Source organism: Vigna unguiculata, chromosome 1, assembly GCF_004118075.2.
Source record: "Vigna unguiculata cultivar IT97K-499-35 chromosome 1, ASM411807v1, whole genome shotgun sequence".
Taxonomy (NCBI): Eukaryota; Viridiplantae; Streptophyta; class Magnoliopsida; order Fabales; family Fabaceae; genus Vigna; species Vigna unguiculata.
In genome coordinates, this window is record NC_040279.1 from 12,662,710 (window position 1) to 12,686,945 (window position 24,236).

General features: G+C 30.7%; 2 protein-coding genes across 2 annotated transcripts; both read left to right on the forward strand.

Annotated features, from left to right (window-relative positions):
- The first annotated feature begins 2,403 nt into the window (after positions 1-2,403).
- On the forward strand, positions 2,404-4,229 carry LOC114178035 (ribosomal L1 domain-containing protein 1-like). Its single transcript, XM_028063713.1, has one exon. It carries the CDS (start codon positions 2,495-2,497, stop codon positions 3,731-3,733), a length of 1,239 nt encoding a protein of 412 aa, XP_027919514.1. The 5' UTR covers positions 2,404-2,494; the 3' UTR covers positions 3,734-4,229.
- Positions 4,230-14,790: 10,561 nt separating this feature from the next.
- Positions 14,791-19,045, forward strand: LOC114162839 (NAC domain-containing protein 21/22-like). Its single transcript, XM_028046819.1, has 3 exons — positions 14,791-15,074; positions 17,565-17,839; positions 18,378-19,045. The coding sequence occupies exons 1-3, from the start codon at positions 14,909-14,911 to the stop codon at positions 18,840-18,842; spliced, it is 906 nt and encodes a 301-aa protein (XP_027902620.1). The 5' UTR covers positions 14,791-14,908; the 3' UTR covers positions 18,843-19,045.
- The last annotated feature ends 5,191 nt before the right edge of the window (positions 19,046-24,236 follow it).

Here is a 24,236-nt window from a genome sequence, read left to right on the forward strand (position 1 = left end):
GGAGAAATTAAACACCTTTGTGTATTAACCATTGTGAGAGTCTTCCTCCCTACGGAGTGAATACTTTTAAGCCTTATCTTGAACCTTGATTCAAGTGGTGACACCATCACTTATCTTTAGAGGAGTCCATGGCTTTGCCTCTCCTCTAAAGTAGTGTGCTTCTCACATCAATTCCTTTCTATTCCTTTCCATTTTTATGCTTTCTTTCCCCTTTTATTGTCTAAGTTTTTATGTGCTTTCCATTCTTGCTTTACTTGAATCAATCTATCATCTTCTTCTCTTAAGCTTTGTGAAAGAAATCGTCACATCTAGATAGAATACTATCTTAATGTCCAGTGGGGATTTCACTTAGTTTTCTTAATCAACTCACGCCATATTCCATAATCTTAAAAAGGAACAAGATAATCCTACATCAGAGAGTCCAAAAACGTTCTCAACTACACTTTTCATGCCTTATGATTATGTTATGCAAAGACCAATTTGTCAATAAAGATATCGTTCCCTAGAACAAAAGCAGGGTACATTGGTAAACAAAATAACAATGAAATGACAAAAAAACCACATTTTAGCACTATTGTCACAATTTTAAATATGGGTGTTTGGGTAATATTCCTACCAGTTTGTTTTCTTATAGTTATAGTAGATCTCCAATTTAGTCAAGTTTGCTTTGTCTATATGATCATTAAACAATTCAATTATTGTATCATTTACAAACAATTTATGTGCTTGCTTTTAGTTGATCTACATAAAGCACAAGTTAGAATGCTCAAGAACAATTTATGTAGTTACATAATATTCTTAAAACTCAACACATAAATGATTTATTAAGTCGTCTAGGTAAATTGTATAAACTAGATTCTCTAATTAGACTTTGTTATATCGTTTGCCTAGAACAACTTTGGTGTAACAAGGCTTAAAGAATTGATTTTATCATATGTTTTCATTTTATGCAGAAATCCTAGATAAAATAAGAAATTTAAACACAATTATTATATAATAAAATTAAGATTAAATGATGTATCAGTGTATAAAAACACACTCATGAGTATATGTGCTTAAATATGTGTAGTGTAGTAGAACAATTATGTGTTGGAACAAGAAAAATGTTATTAGAATTTTTATTTTTCTTTATTTTGTAGGTAATTTTATAACTAAAAAAATAGGTTAGTTTAAAAAAATGGTTAACCTAAATTGAAATTAGTCCATCTTCAAAACTTTGAACCAATTTAGTCCCTCATGTTTAGAAATGTGTGAATTTAGTCCTTTTAACCTAAATTTTGTTAAATTTATTTAACGTTTCAAACATGTTTCAAATGTGATTCTCAGCTAATATTACAACAAAAATGTTTTAAACCGTACAAACAACTCAAATGCTATCATGAAACGAGTTTGAAACATCAAATAAACTTAACAAAATTTGGTTAAAAAAACTAAATTTTTACAATTCTAAAGTTGAGGGACTAAATTGGACTAAAATTTTGAAAAAGAACCAATTCTAATTTTCACTAAAAATTAAGAGACAAAAAACATATTTAAATCTTAAAAAAGGTTAAATAAAAAAGATTGGTTAAATTAAAAAGGCAATTACTTAAAGAATAAAATTAATTAAGTAAACACTTTAATTTTAAAAAACTTATATTTAAAAGATAAATTAAAATATAAAAATAGATACATAAAAAAAGAATTTTAAATATCCATAAATATCCAGTTTAGATGTAAATATATTTGTTTCCGTTTTAGATTTTGTAAAATTATGTCTTAACTCTATATTTATCCCGAGAGAATATTCGTTAATATGATAAAATAAAATTATTTTTAGATTAAATAATTATATTATTTTTAAATATATAACTCATTTAAGTGATGCATTTATTATTTTATATGAATAAGATAATTTCATGAAATTATTTATATATTTATTAATTTTAAATATATTATTATAAACAATTTTTCAGTATTTTCCTGACTTCGTAACTCACTCATTTACTTTCAAATTTGCACTTAAAAAAATTTCTTATTCACTTTCAAAAGAATTATACTTTATTTAGAAACTCACAATTTAGTTCTATATATAATTTTAATTTTTGTACACTTTAATCCACTAAGTTTGACTATTTGTAATATTAATATTCCAGAAACAAATATTGTACTTCATTTAAAAACCTATAACAATAATATTATTTAAAAATAATAATGATAATTACTTTATCACATTTTTATTTTATAGATTATTTTAAATCCTTCCTCGTAATTATTTTCACTATAGTTTTATTTGTGTTTAAAAAAAGAAAACAATAATCGTTTTCCTGTTTAATTATAATTAGATTCGGGCCAAAGGGCTGGACCATCCTTACATTCTTATATTCTTATCTCTTGAATGGCCCATATCAAAAGTCAAACCCCTTATATTTCAACTCTGACCACCAAAACCCTAATTCTCCTTCTTCTTCACTGAAGACTCAATTTGGTTAAACCCTAAACCCTACTTTGGCGCATGGCTTCCGAGAACCTAAACCCCGCCACAGTCACGAAAGCCATAGACGCGCTTCTCAAATGGCGCCGCACTCAATCGGAAACTCAAAAGCCCAAACTCTTCGATCAAGACGAAGAATTTGTGTACCTCGTCGTAACGCTGAAGAAGATACCCGCGAAATCGCGCGTTAACCCTTACAAGATCCCTCTCCCTCACTCACTGATCTCGCAGTTCTCCGAACAGTGTCTCATCCTCGACGACCGGCCCAACAAGGGCCGCGTGACCAAGGCCCAGGCCCAGGCCAAGATCCAATCCGAGTCTATCCCCATCGCGAAAATCCTGAAGCTGTCAAAGCTGGCCTCCGATTATCGTGCTTTTGAGGCGAAGCGGAAGCTCTGTGGTTCCTACGATTTGTTTTTTGCAGAGAAGACTATTGTGCCGTTGCTTCCTCGGCTACTCGGGAAGCAATTTTTCAAGAAGAGGAAGTTGCCGGTGCCGGTGGATCTGAAGAAGAGTAACTGGAAGGAGCAGGTGGAGAAGGCGTGCTCGTCCGCGATGCTGTTCATGCGGACCGGCACGTGTAGCGTGGTTAGGGTTGCCAAGGTGGGGATGGAGAGAGACTGGATTGTGGAGAATGTGATGGCTGCGGTTGAGGGGATTGTGGAGGTTGTGCCGAAGAAGTGGGGGAATGTGCGGTCGTTGCATTTGAAGCTGTTGGAGAGTGTGTCGTTGCCGGTGTATCAGGTAGTTCCGGACGTGAAGTTGAGGATTGAGGGTGCTAACGAGCAGGATGAGAAAAAGGAGAAGAACAAGAAGAGGAAAAAAGATGAGGAGGTTCGTGAATCGGCAAAGAAGAAGGGGAGAATTCATGAAGTTAGGTATATGGATGAGAATGGTGGTGAGGATGAGATTGAAAATGAATTGGCGAGTGATGATGGTGGTGGTGATGAGAATGTGGATGAGAAGACGAAGAGAGGGGTTTCGAGTGTGTTGAATGATGGGAAGAGGTTGAAGAAATCGTCTGGTGTCAAGGAGAATAGAAAAAAGGGGAAGAGTGGTAGTGAATTGGTTGCTGAGGATACGGAATCTAGTGCCAAGGAGAAGAAGAAAAAGGTGAAGAGTGAGACGGAATTGGTTGTTAGGGATGAGGAATCTGGTGTGAAGAAGACGAAGAAAGGGGAATTGAAGAAGATGAAAACAGGGGAAGTGAAGGTGAAGGCTGTGAAAAGTGTGAAGACTAAGAAAAGTAAGAAGGCTTAGCGAGTTGGATGATGTTGTCTATGGCGATTGATGAAAGAAATCGTTGCTTGTTGGGGCTCTGTGCAAGCCTGTGTGGTGTTGCTTGTTGAGTCCCCAGCTGCATTTTTTGTTTCTGACCATGTATTAGGGCGCTTATGTTTTTCTGTTGGTTCGATTTGTTATTTGCTTGTTCAAAATTTCTATAGTTGAGGTTTAAAATTATTGTGAAATGGTGTCAGAATGTTGCATCCCGGCAAGTTTAATATACTTGAGTCATTTAGATGTTGCTTGTTGGAGATCGATTTAGAAGATGAAGTTATTTAGATATTGCAAATTTTTGGCTTCACTATTAATGAAAGTATCAAGGACATTTGGCAGGGGAATGCTGAGAAGAAATTGGAGCTTTCAGTGAGTTGACTGCTTAATTTTGCTGTTTTCCTTTTGTTTTGAAGATATTAACCTTAAACTTTGCTTCTTAATTTTTTGGTAGTAGATTTTTGAAATATTTTTATTGAAATTCTGCGTGTTAGGTTTCTTTTTTCATTTCTTGGATGCTAAGATTAATGGAAAATGTCTAGTCTGGAACTATCTATTTAGCTTTACTTGAGAGCACCCATAATAATTGAACAGCTATTAATTTGACAGAGCAGTGGGAGCAAAACAACGCCTGTTTTGAAATCACTCTTGGGTTTAAAATCATTCATATACTGGATGTATTAATCATGTCTGTTTGCCTTCATTGCTCGATTTTGGATGTGGAATCAAAACAGTTTTATCGAGTGCATAAATGCTGCAGATCTTGTATTGAGTTTTATCATCTTAATGGTCTGTAGTTAGCCATGAATTATCTTAAAGAGGCAAGACATGTTGAGTACATATTTGTAATGATTTAGCTCTCAAAACATATGCTACTGGTTTTTCTGTGGTCTTTCTTCTGTGGGGTACGGACTTGGGGGTGTTGGACTGATTAGTTGCAAAAGTTTTATTATTCTAAAATATATAGCTGCATTAGAAGTATTTTATGACAATATCTATATAGTGGGTACTTTGAGAAATTGATATTTATGGTCTTGATTCCTCTATAGTTTATTACTTTGATAAATTGGTAGTTATGGTCCTGATTCCTCTAAAGTTTAGACTCTATAGTTCAGACTCCTTGATGTTTTGTTTTTAGGTTACTTAGATATAATTAAAACTTCCTTATAATTATGCTTGGGATTAGACTGCCATTGTTCTTTGTATTCACGTGTCTTTATACTCTTGTATTTAGAGACCATTTCTCTATCAAATAGATTGAACACACATTCAAACGTATTTTCTTCTTGCAGTAACTTGTTCCTTTTAAATTGTACATTCTTGGTTATCTTCTTCAAACTTCAGTACTGTGCTACCAGATTTGTCTAAAACTATAGTTTCTCATAAAATCAGCTGTGTAGTTGTTAGACGGACTTTATCCCCTAAAAGTCGATAGGAATTTATCATTTACTTAGGTTCCTTATATGTAGTTGGGGATCTCATAAAAGGGTTTAGTCAGAAGCAACAAATAAAACCTGTGACCTTTTGCACTATGTTAGTTTGAACTAGGATTTGGGTTCTGTAGTTAGTGATAATTAGAGTTACACAAGTTAGCTAAAAGCTGCTCTTGGTTTTTAATGTCAGACCGTTGTTCTCAGGACTCCAAATAAGGTATTTGAAAGTTATTTAAAGTATTGTAAGATAAAGTTAACACATTCTGAGGCAATGGCATTGGCAGGCAAACATTTGGTTTTAATAGGATATCTTTTAATATTTTTTGTGACTTCCCTAAAAGTTTCTACATTAAGCATGCATTTTATTCTTTTAGCTAAGGAACTACATCGTTATCTGTTCTCCCCTTTCAGTCTCTTTTGATACTAGTCTGCTGGGAGCAAAAGGTTCAACACTTTAAATGGTTCCTTAATTACGAAGTTCTAGTGTTATTTTTCACCCTTAAAGTCTGTTATTCAAAGAGATAAACACTTTACCTAAATATCACCAGCCAGAATGAGATATTTCAAGAATAAGTGGACCTATCAGCAGTTTTGTCATATAATAATAATAATGAGGAAGAGATTATATGTTCAATAACTATTTCTGAGTAAAATACAAAAAAGACGTAAACGAGTGGCATAGACCATTTTGTATATTCTTGTTGGGCTGCTATGTGCCACGGGGTATATTCCGTTGAATCCTGATCTCTTCTTCTGATGTGATAGTTGATGGTTCGAAATGGATAAATCCGTAAGGTGGCTAATACGGTTACAAGTATATCCTGTATGTATATACAGAGAATCATTGGAGTGGAATGAATCATAATTTTCATTTATTATGACATGACAGAATAAAACAAAATTATCATTTGTTCTCATTTTTCTCAGAGAAAGTGAAATGAATGTAGATGATAAACAGGTTTTATTATTTTCATTTTATATTCTGTTTTGGTTTATTCTATACAATTTGAGCAGTTGATCCTTGTATAGAATTGAGGTTCACCCATCCTATCCAACAGTTGTCTCGTCAATTCCTTATCAACAAGAGCTGCAAAGGCAGTCAAAATTGTTGGTGTGTGGTGCGCATGTAGATTGGCCACGTCAAATGTTGTTCAAGAGTGATCTCTCTGAATTAGGAGAGATTAATATTAAACTCCATTTTGGTTTCTCTGTCAAAAGCCGTATTTGCAGGGACTGATAAGTGATTTTTTCTTTGTCAACAGTGGTTGTAATGTTGGAAAGGCAATTCTGAAGACCAAGTTTAAAGTTTAAACGTCTAGCCATTGATGAACTAACCCTTTTGTTCCCTTTCCAATTGTGGGCGGCTTCGGTACACATGGCACTGCCACAACCCACGCCACGTGCTTCAACCTTGTCGTTTTAGGCTTTTGCTCAATGTTTTGATGGGGATTCCTAGCAAAATGACATGAAAGGTTACCATCAACAAAAAGAAGAATGACTGAAACTACAGTGCATACCAGATGATGATATGCACTTCAACACCACACAGCCTCCTCAGTGGTTTCAGATAGGCACAACATCACTCTCATTAATTAGTCAAATTTTCATTATGTAGCTTTGAATGGAAAGTAACCGTATTTGCATGTTATAGACAATGGATTTAGTTTTTAGGTGCACCAAGTGAATTAGACTTTTCAAAACTCTAGGCATAACCAATTATCAATAAAATATATAAATAAAGCTATTGGATTTGGATGCATAACCATGTTCTTATCATTTTCCCTTATGGATGTGCACCATTGTTCTCCAAATTTTGAAATTGGACACCATGTCATAACTTTTGCGTTTAAAAACACTTTCTTTATGTGCTTTTAGTAGTGCTGATCTTTGATCAGAAAATCAGAAACAGAGTTTTGTTTTCTTAAGTTAATCTAATTTTATTACAGACATTTATTATGCATATTACCAGTTTTAGTTGCAAACAGTCTAATCTATATATAATCATACTTTTAACTCCAAATATGAAGTCAGTCCAAAATCATAAGTGTTGGCAGAACACAAAAACTAATGACAGAGCATTAATATGCACATGTGTGTGTAATGAATCACGCCTGAATCAAAAGTAAAATACCTTTTACTGCATCAAAACAGGATATAGTTGATATTATTAGTCATCTGGGGTTGCTGGTGTATATGTTAGAGTAATCATTATTAGGAGTCTAATACAATACTGACTATCACATCATTATTAGGATCACTGGTATTCATCCTTAGACACATAAATGTAATTAAAACTCTAATTTTGATTCAACAACTGCAACTAAAATAAACAAGATTCCATAAAAAAATTATTCTAAACATCATTCATGGTTGGCTATACAAATACTGCATTGACTCATGATTACTTTGAAATGAAATCATTATTATGATATATGGGAGTTTAATTTGTCTGACACTGTTGACGCTGTCACTTTCCAGAATCTAGACCTTGCTTAAACCAAGATTCTTTTGGCCTAAAAGCACCAAACTGTGTATTGGATGCCAGTTTATGATTGGCCAACATGGAAAATCAACCCATTTTATCGTTAGATTATTAGATATTTGGAGAGTTTGATCTGTGCTATAGCTAAGATTCTGCACTGTTCCCGAGAAATATCCAAGTGCATAAGAGAGTCTTATTAGTATGTGTGTGCCTTTTATTGTGTTGTGAGTGTTAACTTTAAGTAGTGGTGTGGCAGTCTTTCACCAAATTTATCAGAACGTTGAACATGGTTCACATTTCTAACTTGAAATTTTATTATTCACACACATATACACTAATATAAGAGAGCCATGGCCTACTTTCTTTGACAAAACTATAACAACTGTTCCTCATTCCATCTTCATAATGCTCGCATGCAAATGGTAGGTCTGGAGTAATTAAGACAAGTACATTGATGTTGAGTTTGTCTTCATATTTCGAACTGTTGTGTCACCTAGCTCAGACCATGGTTTGGTTTCTTGTGCAGTGCATGATTTAAGAATAGGTTAATATGTTCAGAATTTTTATAAGCTTGAATTCAGGATATTTTTTCCTCCACATGCTTACAAACAGGTTATGTTCAATATTTAAAATGAGCATTTCTGTTTAAATATTTTCTTGTTTTTAACAGCTCACCAAGCCAACATTGTTGAATCATAAATAGGTCAGGTCTAGTAGAATGCATAGTACAATTGCCAAATTTTGGATCCTTATACTGATAGCATGTCAGAAAAAAATATGTTCAGTCCAACATTTAACTAACAGCTGGTGCTTTACCAAATCGCAGCATTATCTTACCTTTTCTCTTTTATACAGATCAAAAGATAACATGATAAACAAATTTTCAAATCCATTTTAGGAGAGATAACTCGCTTTTGTTAGTGTTTGTCAATGATGGAACTTTGGAGAAATCACTAAATCACCCGGTAAGAAGATTTTTGATATAGGTACTTATTTAAGTTGTCATCAACATTAGTAGGTTATAAACATTAACTTTCGGTTATGAGTCTTAAGAGAGAAATTATGAGTCTTAAGAGAGAATCTCGTGAAAAAGAAACAATAATAAAATATGAGTTTAATTACACGAATGTTAATATTATTTTTAATTCAAAATTTTAAAATGACAAGTTTATGAGAATTTTATTTTTATATGATGTTCAACTTTTTTTATTTTTATTAAAGGTGAAACTTAAACTCATATCTAGATTTTTCAAGAGATAGTATGTTTATCATGGTTGTTTCGAAAATTAATATCTCTCAAAGGGAAAAAGTAAATTACAAGTGTTCTAACTGAGATTATATATTTTTCAGCATTTCATTCTTATGTTCTTGAGATGTTTTTGTCTTCTAATAGTGGTAGATCCCCTTATCCAAATAAGGAGAGTGTAAAAAGCACTCTCACCCTGGCTAGTGCAAGATCTTTATAAGCAATTAATATTATTGAATGTGATCTCATACTTGTAAAGTTAACGAGTTTTGATGGATATTTTATATAACTGGGTATGTATTTACTGGTTTATAAACCATAATGACCTATGACCTATTATTGCTTTATTAGCTGGTTTAGAGACATAATTTTGTTTATTTTTTTAAGTTTCAAGTTGTCTAAATATATGGGGTTTTCTCCTTTAAAGATGTCTTGGTCTCGAATAGTAAAAAAATTTATATAATAATAATATTTGAATAAAATTTTCTATAAAAAAAAGTACAAAAAGATTATTATTTTTTTCATAAATACAACAAAATAAAAAGAAAAGATTAAATATATTTTTTCAGAAACGTAAATTAATTTGTGTAAAAACTCATTTTCAGAATTTCATATAATTTCTCTAAAATTTTAGTTTTAAGCTGTGCATAAACTAATTACAACTTATGGAAATCTCATTTCCTTTTTTTTTTTGAAGTGCTTAAAATAATTTTATCTAAATAAATTCTGTAGAAAAAATTTATACATTAGTGTTTTATATTTGTAAAATATGGTTAAGAATTGGAAAGGTGAAGATTTTTTGGAGTTTACATAATGAGAATGATGATTATACATTAATTACATTGGTTTGCAATGTTTGTTAATATTAAAAAGCATGATGAAACTAACACAAACAATTTAAAAGCTTATTTGCATGAGGGAATCATTTGTTGACAAGGGGAAAACATGTTATTGTTGTTGTTGTTGTTCAAAAGAAAACTCAGTATTTCCATGGTGACATTTATGGTTTACACGTGACCCTCTCACTCAAATTCAATACCTAAAACTGGGGAACCTGCATTTACCTAACCAAAAAAATAAAATTGAAATAGTCAAAATTTGCACCAATTGCCTCATCTGCCAAAGTTGTCATCAAATTCCCTAATCTCCACTATTCATTGTTTTTACATGATTCTGATATCTCACACGCTTTTGTTCCTCTTTTCAACTATTCTTATTGTTCTTATTATATTACCTACATGCAATTTTCTTCTCTCCCTGTTAATGGATTCAATTTGTCAATTAAGTTGACTTGGAGGAACACTCATAAACAAGTTCCATTCACAATCAAATTCACGTGTGCCTCTATCTTCATCATCATCATAGACCAAACCTACCTATACTTTCATAGCATACATCAACCAACCTTTCAATCTACTCATCATAATCATATCCTTAAACACTTTTCATTAATTAGTTCAATTTCATATATAATATGTCGGTGTTTTATATAGGATATCTAACATCGTTTATTGATAAAACTAAATTATAATATAGAAGTAAAAACAAACTTTATTTTCGTGGCTCAGTATAACAAGGTAGAATTAGGCGTAAGTTTCTCTGCTTTTATATAATATGAGAGTCATAAAGATCTATCTTAATCTATATTTGAAACTATTGTGCCATTGAATATCAAACTTTTCTTGATTTTCGTAATAATTGTCACGTGATATCAAACTTTTCTTAATTTTTATACTATCTATTTTCGGCGTAAAGGAATACGTCAAAGGTTCTATACGTGTAACATCCCAATTTCAGCAGCTTAAAGTTAATAAAAAAATAGGGAGTTTCATCATAGTTCCAAAACAGATAATTCAATGTACATAATATATTAATATAGTCTTACAAAAGATATGATTATAAAAATATATCACTTATACACTTAAACTAAACTAATAAACTCTATACTTAAACTGACCACTGCTAAAGCTCCCACTGGAAACCTCCTCCTCAACAAGAAAAATGATGGCTCTTCATCCTCCAGAAGTGCCTTTGACACTGCAATCACATTTGTTCCCACCGAATAGGTGATCATCGCAAAAGAAAACATACAACACAAGACAGGAACACAAAAAGCAAGGGTAAGCTAATCTGATTAAAGGAATCATACAGTTCAATTATAAACAGAAATCATGCAATCTTTCTCATTTTCACCAGAATCACATAGACCACCACAAACACAATGCATATATATTACTCTAGACTCGATATCTGGATTATGTAAGCGACATTGGATCTCTTGGTGGCGTGCACCTGTGACGGTTCCCAAACTCTGCAGAGTTGGACACAAGGAGTTATCACCTGACCGCTCACAAGGTAAGTCCCATTCGCGTCTAAGACTTGATCAAGTCCAAAAATTAGGACCTCCTGTTACTCCTCACGACATAATCCATTCTGCTCTACCTGAGCGTGAATGATTATTGAAGTTTCAGGATACCAACCAAATTAGGAGTCCTCATGTTCTTACACATACACTAACTTATTCTCTAGAATTCCCCTCTAAATTCTAGTGCAACCACACCTTCTGATGATCTGATTTTATACAATTTCTACCACATGTACTACCAGTCACAATAATCCAAGCATAATATGAATAAACATCACATTAAATCATTTATTATAGCTTCTAATAATTAAAATAGAGGAATAATCAACAATTCTGTATAGGAACTCGCCTGGGCGAGAGGGTCATTCTCGCTTAGGCGGGTCACTCTCGCCTGGGCGAGACTCAAACAGTGGGCAACTCTAAAATTGAACGAATTCTCGCTCAAGCTAAGCTATTTCGCTTAGACGAGAGTGTCTCTCGCTCAGGCGAATCCAGCTCGCCTAGGCGAGACCTCACGCAGTTGCAGGGGTGAATTTCTGGTATTTTCGCTCAAGCGAGAGCTGCTCGCCTGGGCGAAATCAACATAATTTTAATATATCTTCACATGCAGAGCCACACAATTCATACCAGAAACCCAATTTCCATACAACAATTAATCCAAACATCAGTCAAACATAGGATCATGCAAATCTAAGTTCTCATAGAAGATTTCTATTGAATTTGAGCAAAAGGCTAGCTTCCCTACTGTTATCCTGTTTAGACAGCTTTATAAACGTCAACGCCTTAAAAACGTCAACACCTCTAACTCCACAGGATGCTCTATCTACACATAGAAACATCACAAGAACGATCAGGACATACCGTTATGATCACTGATCAGCAGAGACTCATACTGATGATTAAAACGTTACATGCAAGCGAAAGAGGGCTTGTATGCAACGGAAAACAGAAAAAGACTAAAAAAAGAGCGGAAACTCAACTTACGCGAATAGAGAAACTAATCGGTCCAATTTGAAGAGCTCGCCGAGAGGATCAATCCTACGGTCTCGGTTCTTCAATCAAACAACCAAAGAGACAGAACCTCTAGAGAGAAGTCAGAGAACTCTAGAAAAGTGGTTTCTAGAGGGATGTTGTGTTTTAAAATAATGAAACTCGTTTATAACAATTCTATTTACACTAAAACATTTTAATATTAAAATAATCGATTTTCACTATTTTTAAACCACTATCACTTTTAAAATACCATTTTCTAGGGTCTTATAATATGGACTAGAGAAAAAACTAAATCATAGTATATAACCATCTTCTAACTTTATTTGACATATGTTTATTTTTACAAATTATAAGATATGGAGATCACTATTTTGATTGGATCTCTGACGATGAAATGAAGTATTTATTTTTTCTTTCACTATTACTATAGACATATTACTTTTTTGCATTACATTGTAAGTTCGATAAATGTAGCCCTCACAACCTAGTTTATCTTCAATTATTGAAAAAAATATAATGCATATTTTTTACATCTACCTTCAAAGGCATGATGAGGTATTTAACATGTTTGAAGGGTTAAAATAAAGGTTGTATACCTCACTGGTCATTTCATCTATCACAAAATATCTTATTTAATTTCTTCTCAATTCTATTCATTAAAAATTAGAGTATTTAATAAAGAAAGTTATTCAATTAACTTATATCTTTGTTTGATATAATTATTTTTCATTTTTATCTTCAATATTATAATAAGACCTCCACCCCTTTCCCCCCTCTCCTCCAATTCAATAAAATTTTGCAATATTCATTCTAATTTTAGTATTTTATTTTTGGAAAAAATCATAAGAACTCAAAATTAACTAAAAAAATATTATTATAATTACTTAAAAATATATGCATATATATATATATATATATATATATATATATATATATATATATATATATATATATTACCTTAAAAGTGGAAAAGGTTATTGTCCATATTTTACCTTAAAAGTTTCGATACATATTACATTTTTTATTTAAGAAATTGGATTTGTAAAACGTATGGAAACGAAAGGTTTTCTAGTTAACCTAGTAGTAGGTTTAAAATTTCATAAAATAATTATAATTGGTTCATGAAAGAAAAAAACGCAATAAGGGATTAGTTTTTATCCCGTTCCCAAGAGTTGCTCTAAATATACTAGCCAAATTTTATTCGAAAAATAAGTATATAAATATAAAACATTGTAGAAAAGGCTAAAGAAATTCTAATTTAAGAGAAAAGATTATATAGGACCAATTTTTTCCTTCTATTAGGAATATACTTTTATATCTTAGAAAAAAGTAAATTAAAAAGTTACTGAACACTGGTTTAGAATGTTCTTAAGGGTGTTTGACAACAAATACTTTTTTCTAAAAGTAATTACTATTTTTCTATTGTTTCAATCTAGTAAAACAATCTTTATAATGTGTTGAACTAAACATTTTTTATTTGATAAGAGGATCTGAGTTTATTATATATGGCTAATTTAAATAACCTATTATAATATATTAATTTGATTAAGAGAATTTAGGAGGAATAACCCTTTTCAAGTGTTGGGTTAACAGCAAGATTTGAATATATATAATTAATGAATTGATGAAAGCATATTTTTACCGATTTTTTTAATCTTGTGACGAAATTGATCACCTAACGTCCTAACTCCCTTGGCCTCCTATCAAATTTCAGCACAAAATATACTCTTTAGCCTTTGTGTCTTCATATGCATATAAACTATTCGACATAATAACCCTTAAACAAAATTAATATCAATATAATCACTCTGCTTTGTTTGTTCCAAATAAAGGTCATTCAAGAAAATTCTTATGGATGCCAGCTTATCAACAACCAATACAATTGAAAAGAAAAGGGTGTGAGAGAGTAAGAGAGAGATTATATATTTCTAGTTTTTTTGGGCAAAGAATATGAACAAAAATGTATAGTTTGTGCGAAGATAAAATAAACAAATTAATAGAAGGGGAGAGAGATGTTGCAAAAGTGGACAAAATTTAAATAAATGCCTATGTCATCTCTCATCACCACTGTGTTCATTTGAGACTGGCTGCTTATGTGCCAACTCTCTATTATTATCCTCACAAATTCATGTGAGAGTTATATGATTGTGTTTATCTCTCTGTTTTTGTGACATATTTACCATACTTCTTTTAACATTATCTATGATGCAAAATACAAAAAGCAATCTATGATTATTGTGTTATTGAAGTTGAACAAAGTATGTTTGATAGTGTAAATTGTGATGAATGAGTAATTTGGAAGTGTGAAAAAGTATGCTTTTATAGTGTTTGTGATAATGCGAAGATGAAAATAAGTTGAGAGGAAGAAATGAAGGAGTTGGGAGTGATTGGTTTGTGCACGTCATCATTCATTGTGTTGAGACGCAGAACTTAATGACCATCCTACCCTTCTTCAATGGTAACAATTACATGTTGACTTAGCCACTTGTGATCCATCTCCATTTATATATACTCCTTTCTTCTCCTCCTTCCTTTATTATACTTCTCCAAATTTCTCACTTCAACTTTCAACCTCTTTCCTCTGTCATCTTTCTCTTTCTCTTTCTCTTTCTTCTATCCACACCTTTATTCAAACCAAAACATGAGCAACATAAGCATGGTAGAGGCAAAGTTGCCACCAGGGTTCAGGTTCCATCCAAGAGATGAAGAGCTTGTGTGTGATTACTTGATGAAGAAGGTCACACACAATGATTCCCTTCTCATGATAGATGTTGACCTTAACAAGTGTGAACCTTGGGATATTCCTGGTGAGTAGTATTCTTGTTCTTATCTATATCTATATATGTATATCATGCATTCTCTGATATAAACTATTAATCATGTTACATGCCATGTTTCTTATAACTTCTCTATACGTATGATGATTAGAGTTTTGATACAATTCATTGTTTAGTTTTTCTTCTCATAAGTGAAACTGGGAAAGATTCTCTTGAGCCAGAAACTTTGTTTGGTTTTCTTCACCTCACAGTGAAGGCCAAAGCCACCCCACATGATACTTATAATGGGCATGCAGCATGCTTGATCCATTCCAGTTTTCCTATTACGGTTGATAAAGTACAAAATGAGTTGTTGCTTTCATCTGTTTGAATTCTTGTGATGAGGGTAAATTCATTATGTGGGGTGAGGTGATGATAGCAACCGCAATGGCTGTTATAGATCCCAATCTAAACATGCACTTCTGATAGTGCTCTGATGCCAAACAATATATAGCTGCCATCTGTGACTAGTGAGACATTTCAGAATACCTCTAATTCTCACACATCAAATTCATCAGAAAATTATGGTTCATCATCAACTTTTCATCCTTTAACCTTCTGGTTTATGATATCATCATTCTGTTTGCTAGGTGAAAGAACAAGATCAAAACCGTTATTCTTTCATCTCTTTTTTCTTTCTGATACATCAGTAATTCCATGTATGATGTATGATCCATGTTAATTGAATATTTTCTTCCTTGTTAATAATTGAAAAAACATCACTTGTTTTCGGTTTGCATTTTCTTGTGGGACATAACTTTAATTTCAACCCCAGCCACATTCACACAGATAGGTACAGGTGGCTGCACTCCTGTACTATATATTATATAATAAACATAAATATATATTGGAGAAAATTGCTGTTATTTTTATTTTAATAAAGAAAAAGAATTTGTCTTCCGTACTTAATAATTATTAATGATATATATGAAAATCTTAATAAGAAATTGTGGATGCAGATACAGTGCTCTCTCATTGAAAGGGATCTTCACAGTTAGGTTGGAAACTTTGAATGGGAAGCTCTAAAAATCATATATGTGCATATATATATATATATATATATATATATATATATAGATTTTATATACGATAATATTGTAATATTATCCAACGGTTAATGCATGGTATACATCACCTTCATAGCTTTTTTTCAGTTTTGAAAATTTTGACTCATTGAATTTTGTCCTATTATAAAGTGTTTGACAGTGATTTTTTCACCAAAATAATTGAAATATTAATTTTCATTGCAACAACACACCTGCACATGATAATCACCCCCTTACATGTCATGTTAAAGTGATTGAACTCTCCCAAGCCTTATCACTATTCTAGCTGGATCTCACCATGTTCATAGTACTTTCATGTAAAAAACAATTACACTGTGAGATTTGACTTATCATAAGCAAAACAATTAGATTTACATTTTCTCTTTAACTGTCTTGTCCTGTTTGCCTTTGTTTTTTCCCCCTTCATCAGTTGAATAATTTCAAGCAACTGTTACTTTACTGATAATTTAATCCCTTCTGTAAATTTTATCTCCATGCAGGAAAAATGATCTCTTTCCTTCTTAATTTTTAAATATTTATAAAAAGGATTTCAAATATCTGTGTATTTATTTATTTTGGTACTACATGAATAATTATTGAGGTGCTTAATAACAATTTTTTTTTATAATAGTGATTTCTGGGCCTGATATGATGGGTCAACATTGCTTTGGTGTGCTAGGCCATGTGTTATAGTTTACATTATTATAGAAATAATACCAACTGTTTGATTATGAAATCAACATAATTAATTTTGTATTTTATATAAACATGTCATATAGGAAAAGAAACTGATAAGGATAGGTAAATCAGAAGAAACAAGAGCAATTAATGGAAGAATTATAACCTGGTTATAAATAGGGGCCTATCTGAATAGTAACCAGAATAATTTGCATCAGATAATAATAATTGCTTCTCATCAAGAACTATTTGGTTTTTGTATTTTTCTTTAAACTGCTTTCTGATTAAGAGTATTATATATACGTGTGTGCATTTCTAAAATAACATAGACTCTATTATACAATGGAATAATACGCATATAATAACTTTTATTTCCTTGTTCTGCCAAATCAAAATTTTCAATTCTTCTAATAAGACAAAGTAAAGAAAACCGTACTCATTTAATTTAGGATTATATTATAAACAAAAGATAACATTGTTAATGTGAACAATTGTTTTTAACTAATCATAGTTGACTTGAACACACGACACACCTTATTGACCTAGCTTCACATGTTCCTCTTCTCACCGAAATCAAGAGATTATACATCAGCAGAAAAATATAAACACCCCTTTCTTACACAGTAACAAGAATATTCCTACAACACAAAACATACAACTTTTTTTCTCTACAAATTACATATAATGTATCATTATTTAGGCAATGACGTTCTTAGATTGTTGATAATAATAATTCTGTGTTGAAATGATTATGCAGAAACAGCATGTGTGGGAGGGAAAGAGTGGTATTTCTACACACAAAGAGACCGTAAGTATGCAACAGGGTTACGCACAAATCGTGCCACTGCCTCAGGGTACTGGAAGGCCACAGGGAAGGACAGGCCTATCCTTCGCAAGGGCACCCTTGTTGGGATGAGGAAGACTTTGGTGTTCTATCAAGGAAGGGCACCCAAAGGTAGAAAAACTGAGTGGGTGATGCATGAGTTTCGCATTGAAGGGCCCCATGGACCTCCTAAAGTTTCTTCTTCTAAGGTATATATATCCCCTAATGGAATGAGTTTAAGTCTTAGGGTAACATTATTTATTCTGACTGAATATATGAAAAGGATTTAGTTTCTTTGTTCTCCCATCATGAAAAGTATTTTATTGGACCAAAATGAGTAAGTAAGGGGGAACTTGTTTTTCCATAAACAACTGTGAATGGTGAGTAGTATATACATAGACTTTTGGGAAGGACCTTGTTTGGTTTCCTTTGCATGCATCAGGGAGGCAGCTAGTGATTTCCAATAAAAAAAATTGAGGACTTTTGACTTTTTGGGATATGTTTTTGCTCTGTGCCAAAACCAAATTTGTCTCACTTGGCTATTGGCTAGAATGTGACTACATAAGATATATGGGGTAGCTGACCTAAGAAGATCCTATTTCATTTTTTTATTTTGCACTTATGTAAGCCTATATCAAAGCACCAAATTCTTCCATGTGTTGAGAGCAGCCACTGCATCATGTTGTTTTCCTTTCACTTTCTTAACCTTTTTTTTTTTTTTTATGTCTAATCCAAAATTAAATGCAGGAAGACTGGGTTTTGTGTAGAGTGTTCTACAAAAACAGAGAAGTATCAGCCAAAGTTAGCATGGGTAGCTGCTATGAAGACACAGGGTCTTCATCTCTTCCTGCATTAATGGATTCTTACATTAGTTTTGATCAAACTCAAGGTCATGCAGATGAGTTTGAGCAAGTGCCCTGCTTCTCCATTTTGTCTCAGAACCAACAACAAAACCCCATTTTCAATCACATGACAAGCATGGACCCTAAATTACCTGCAACTTCTGGATATGGAGGAGCACCAAATTTGGGTTACTGTTTAGACCCTTTATCCTGTGACAGAAAAGTGTTGAAAGCTGTTTTGAGTCAGATCACAAAGATGGAAAGGAATCCTCTGAACCAAAGTCTGAAAGGCTCTCCAAGCTTTGGAGAAGGAAGCTCAGAGAGTTACTTATCTGAAGTGGGTATGCCTCACCTTTGGAACAATTACTGATGTGGGACTCTTCTCCAATGCAATTAATCCATTGTTTTAAGTGATGGTGAGTGCCTATGTTTTTTTCCCTGTGCTGTTTGCCTATTACTATGATACACATCCCTCCATTATGTGTCCCAATATATTAGGAAAAAATGGGACTTGTAATTCAAACTTATAAATATTTGTAGTTAATTCTAGTTAGTGGATGATTTTTTTTTTTTTTTGTTGCCAAATTCTATCTTGAGCTATATCTTATGAATATCTTTAAAAAGATTTCTCTTTTTGAGATGAAAAAGTTTGAACTTAGATTTTTTTAATAAGTTTTTGGTATTGTATTTTTTTTTGTCTCTAAAACACATCGAAGGACATTGATGTTAATATTTTAAAATATGTTAAAAACTTTTTTCATATACTAACATCAATATATTTACAAGACTTAGTAAAGAGATAATACCAAAATATTAACAAAAAAGTCTAAGCTGAGAAAGTTTTAAACAAAAACCCTTATATTGTGTAAAAATAAATCATTCTTTCGCTTAAAAGTTTTCTAAAGATAAATAATATTTCAAACCAAAAATACAATGAGTCTAAATTTAAGTTAAATATTTAAATTAGAAATAAGAGATCGTTGAATTTGAAGTTATCACATCTCAAATCTCTAACTATTGGTGAGTTTTCTTTTTGTTTTGTGTCACTAAAAAATTTACAGCACCTAAGAAGATGAAAAAGAAAAACAGAGTTTTATGTTAGTACATTATTAGAAACAAGGTAATGTTACTACACTAAATATTAAAATAAAAAAGATAAATGGTGAGCCTTACAAAATTAGAATAAATTTATGTGAATACACTGAATATTAGAAACATTATGTCACAACATTATTTGAACCTCTCCAAAAATGAAAAAAACCGATTAGATTTCTTGTTGAAAGTGTTGCTATCATGTGTCATGGTGTCATTTTAATGGACCAAAATATATTATAGTTCCTATAAAATCTTCTCCACAACCACCACAATAATAGACTGAGGAAATGAAAAAGAGTAAACTAAATGTTTTTTGTGTGCATATACTAATTATAATCTTTGAAGTAATTATCGATTCATAACACTAGTAGTATACAGAAAATGATTAATAACTAATATAAAATTATGGCTTAAATACCTTTTTCGTCCTCATTTTCGTAGTGTTTGTTGTGAATGGTCTTCATTTTGACAGAATGTTTAAAATGGTCATCATTTTTACCAAATGTTTAAAATGGTCCTCATTTTCGCAATTCGTATTTTATTTGGTCATCTTCTGTGACGCCGTTTAAATCAGTAATGAAACAATCTTTTACAGTACACGTAACACACCCCAATGTAACGTAATACAAACAGTGTCACCTATACAGTGTTCCGTTACTGACTTAAACGACGTTACAGAAAAGGATCAAATAAAATACGAATTGCAAAAATGAGGACCATTTTAAACATTCGATAAAAATGAGGATCATTTTAAACATTCTGTCAAAATGAAGACCATCTACAACAAACACTATGAAAATGAGGACGAAAAAAGTATTTAAGTCTAAAATTATTAAATTTAATAGTAGGTTATATTTTGAATAACAAATTACAAGATTGGTAACTTACTATAGCAGCATAGAAGATATTTTTGTTGAAATGTTTTAACCCTTTGGATTTTTAATTTGTTTAGGTGAAAAAGTTTGTGTGAAGTGAAGTGCAATGTCAAACACATTAAAACAAAGGAAAGTTAATGATCTTAAAAGTGTCCCTTTCGTGGGGCTGATTAATTAGAAGAGACAATTAGTATGAGAGAAGACTAAATCACTATGATCTCAGCTTAAGGATTCGCTGACTTCTTTGGTGTTTTCTTCTTCATTTTTTTAATTAGGGTTTTCATCAAATGTAAACAACCCACATTACCAAATACTTTGATTACATCTTCAACTATGAGACTTTTAGTTTCATCTACACTTAAAAATCTCTAAAACATCACTTTTATCATTTCATGAAATAACATCTATCAATAACTAAAAACTATATTAATGTACCTTATGTTCTTGATCAATTTTGAAAAACTATTCATCCTATTTTGTAATCTAATGAAAGGACATTAATTCAATAAAGATAAAGATGTATTAATAAAAGAAATTATATAATTTCTAATATATGATATTTTAATATTGGAAAATAGGTATTTAATAATATTGATATGTTCATGATTATTTCATAATCAAGAATATTATATATATTATTTGATTTTATATGATTGGTATTATTGATTTGTACGTAATTTAACATTTACCTTCTAGTAAGATAAGACGATAAATTTAATAAAAAAAAAAGTTATTCTTCAGATAATTTTTTAATAATAACATCATATTGAAAAATAGACTTTAAAGTTTAAGTTAATTTTGCAAAATTATTTTATCATATTAAAAAATAAATTTTAAAATTTAAGTTAATTTTGCAAAATTATTTTATAAAATGAGATTTGTACTATTATAATACCTCTTATTTCAGGTCAACGTGAAATCTTCTATACATACAAATATTTTGTACATCATTTTCTCTCGTATAATTTAGCTTATTATTTTGTTGTTACTTTTCCTACAATTTGTTTCATTATTTTCTCATAAAATTTACAATTAATTCAATATTATTTGTCTTGAAATAATGTTTTATACTCACTTAAAAAATCCAATAAATAAATTTGGTACACAGTCTCATCTCAATTTATAATTATTTTATGAATTTTATTATCTGAGTTTTTTCATATCTTATTTCATAACTTTAACACATTTTACTAATTTCTTAAATGTTCAAAAACATATTGACATTATAAAAATAGGCAATACTAAATTACAACAATGTATAGAAAGAAAAAAACGTCATCATGATGATATTTTATTTTTTAAATCTTTTATCTGAATCATTTTCTAACATATTTAATATTTAATATGTCGGCAAAATACGTACAAATTTAAAGATATAATAATGAAATATACGAAAAAATTACAAAATGGTGAGAATTTTTTGATAAAATATATCATTTAAGTTTAACTTTAAAACACGAAGTAATAGTAAAGCTTAGTTAATTATATAGTCCATCAAATTTATACAGTTGCTAATGGTGAATAAATTTTGAAATTCAATCTTAATAATATCCGTAATTATAAAATTTTACATTAAATATTAGCACAATTTACCAAAATAAAATTTTAATTAAAAAGAAAGAAACAGTAGTAAAACCTTGTAGTGATCCAAATAAGCACATTGATACGAAAAGGTAAGAATTGAAGTATTTGTAGAATGTAAATGTTGTGTTAGTCAGAGTTCTTAAATAGTTATTTATTACTGCCACCGACAATTTAGACTATTTTTTATTTTTAAATAATACTCAATCACCTTGACCATTAATATTTTCAATCCAAAAATAAATAACTGAAGTCACTTAACAATAATCTAAAGTGCTTTCAATTTTGAAACAGGTGTAAGAAACAAGTGGATCTATATTGCATGTGAGGTCAAAACGCAATAAATGTTAAGATCTCATTAAAGCTTTAATGGAAGATAGATACAATTATTAGACAAATTGTGATAAACAATTAAGTTTTTTTTTTTCAAAAATAATAACCATAAAAAAATTACGTCTATTATAAAAAGTATCACCTCATCATTTTCGATGACAATCGTCAAGTAACTATCATTCAAAATGTTATAAATATTCAATTTTGTGCTAGTAAAAATCTAAAGTTAAAATATATATTTCCTTATTTTTATTTAATTTTGTTATTTTAGTCTTAATATTTTTCTTTTTCAAATAGGTTTTGATTTTCTTTAATTTGATTTTTTTTACTAACATCGTTAAATAATTAATGATAATAAATTGTAACTATCATGTGTCATTTTGATTTTTTTTTTAATTTTTAAAAAATTGTTCACGTCTTGATCCAAAAATGTGTCATGTGTCAGAATCAATGTTTTTTTATTCAATTTAGTCTCTATATTCATTCATTACTTTTGGTCAATATAATTCCAATTTTTTTTAAATGGAACAATTTTGTTCCTTTTCAAATTGAGATGAAATTTAATTTTTATATAAATGTTCTAATAATATTTTTAATAAAATTCACATTTTTATCAAATATTTTGGTTTAAGGTTAAAATTAGTTTAAAATTTTATTTATTAAATATATAAATCACATTTTTATTAAAGACTAATTTTAAAATTGTATATATATCACTACAAAAAACATGAATTTTAGTGGATGCTATATTTGGTGTTTTCAGGGTTTTTTTAACCCCCAATAAGTGCATTACCCACGGTTTACCCTTCTTCTGGTAGAACCACCGTAACTAAAAGATTAACTTGGATTTTTCATAATCTTTGGAAACGTGAAACTTCCCTGGGGTTTGAAAACCCCCGGTATTTTCTTGGGGTTTGTAAAACCTTTACTAGTCTGTGACATTTGTGAAAACCTATTACTTTTGGATTCCAAAATTGCAAAGATACAAATTTTCACAAAAGCATCATTATTTTAGAGGTTTAACATTTGCAAATCCAAGCTTAGATGAATTTCTTGAGATATAGAGGTTTTCTCATACAAGTTAATTTGGGAATGTGGTAAATATTTGATTTGGCACAAATAATTACAACCAAAGAAAGATAAGGAGATTCTTTTTTATATTACAAACTACAGATCCAATAACATAATAGGGCCACAATAAATAAATAAATAAATAAATATATATATATATATATATATATATATATATAATATAATATGTATACGTGTGTGTATGAAGGAAAAGATACATTGAGAAGCATAAATACTATTTGGTAGCATATGTGCAGCTGAACATTTGGCCCCTGCTGCATTTTGACACTATTGAGGACTTATAAAGTTCTCGGCTATTCCAACAATGAATGTCATTTGATTCGATGGTTGAGAAGAATTCTTTTGTTCAAATCCTAGTTATCATGGCTTCATTTTATCCAAATCAACCACTGCATTAAATTCAGTTTTGCAAACAATGAGTCATTTTATAGCCAGAAAAAATGAATCCATTTTTTGCAAAATAGAAATAGAAATGTGAAATGAAATTTTAGTTTCGCATCATTCCATAGGTAAGAATCTTCTTGAGTTCCATCAATAACAGATATTGTAATATCCTGGTCGGATATTACTAATTTAAATAATTAAAATAGAGAATAAGTATAAAATCGCATTTATGATAATTCCTTTTTCTAAAATACTGGAAAATTTAAAACATTTATTATACGAAAATAAACCAAAATCCACAAACTATAATTGTCGATTACAAATTCCAAGTTTGGTAAGATAAATGTTTACAAAATGTTTAAAATCCATAAAACAAGAAAACATCATAAAGGCTTTTCCCCAAG